At 43.5% G+C, this 805-nt stretch overlaps 1 protein-coding gene across 1 annotated transcript; it reads right to left on the bottom strand.

The window, feature by feature from the left end:
• Positions 1 to 3: 3 nt before the first annotated feature.
• On the bottom strand, positions 4 to 794 carry LOC108254238 (octopamine receptor beta-2R-like; the record flags this gene model as incomplete). Its single annotated transcript, XM_017449239.2, has 2 exons — positions 699 to 794; positions 4 to 106 (listed from the first exon to the last, which is right to left on the bottom strand). Coding segments are annotated over exons 1-2 (186 nt in total), but the record flags the coding sequence as incomplete, so codon positions are not given.
• Between the last annotated feature and the right edge of the window lie 11 nt (positions 795 to 805).

Genomic DNA, 805 nt, shown 5'->3' with positions numbered 1-805 from the left:
GATGAGAGGGTTGAGAGAGGAGTTGAAATAGCCGGTCCAGAACACTAGAACCACGATGACGCGGGGTGTAGAACATTTGGGTCCGCATAGTGAAGATCCGAGGTACCTGAGGAATAGAATAGAATATACATAGTGCCTTTTATTTAGTCTAGGACTAGGTACTATCACAAAAAGATATTTTGAATCCTGCAAAGCATTAATAATTATTGATCACAGATTAATTTTAAAATCCTAAAGATCAACTAATCAAATCTCTAATCATCTGTGGTAAAGCAGAGCTTTTTCAGAGCGTTAGTAATATCACGGGATCACGAAGTGCCTCCTTTTCCATATTTCCATCATCTTTTTACAATGGTAATACCCCGTCACTGGCCACTACTCGATTAAAATAGCTACTCTCAATTGTCTTCACGAGGCTGAGTGCACCCCAAAAATCCAAGCACAGAGCCGAAAAAACTAATTGTCTTCACGAGGCTGAGTGCACCCCAAAATCCAAGCACACAGCTGAAAAAACTTCGACCCCGCCGAAAATCGAACCCGGGACCTTCGGCGTGAAAGCCTAGCGCAATACCCACTCGAACACGGAGGTTGCTCTTTTTAATGTCCTACAGATCATCAAGTAGGTAAACACTAAACTCACCGAAAATGAACTGAAAACTTAATAAATGAAGAAACCAAATAATTACGCCAAAACTCACCAAATAAAGAAGGGCAGCCAGCACGCCAGAAACGCGCTCATAATGATACCCAGCGTGCGCGCCGCTTTCCTCTCGCGCTTCATGTTGGGCGTGCTGTCGCTGATTGG

Source organism: Diaphorina citri, unplaced genomic scaffold (genome assembly GCF_000475195.1).
Source record: "Diaphorina citri unplaced genomic scaffold, Diaci psyllid genome assembly version 1.1 scaffold23822, whole genome shotgun sequence".
NCBI lineage: Eukaryota > Metazoa > Arthropoda > Insecta > Hemiptera > Psyllidae > Diaphorina > Diaphorina citri.
Note: the sequence above shows the minus strand (reverse complement) of the source record. Positions and strands in the feature narration are given on the sequence as shown.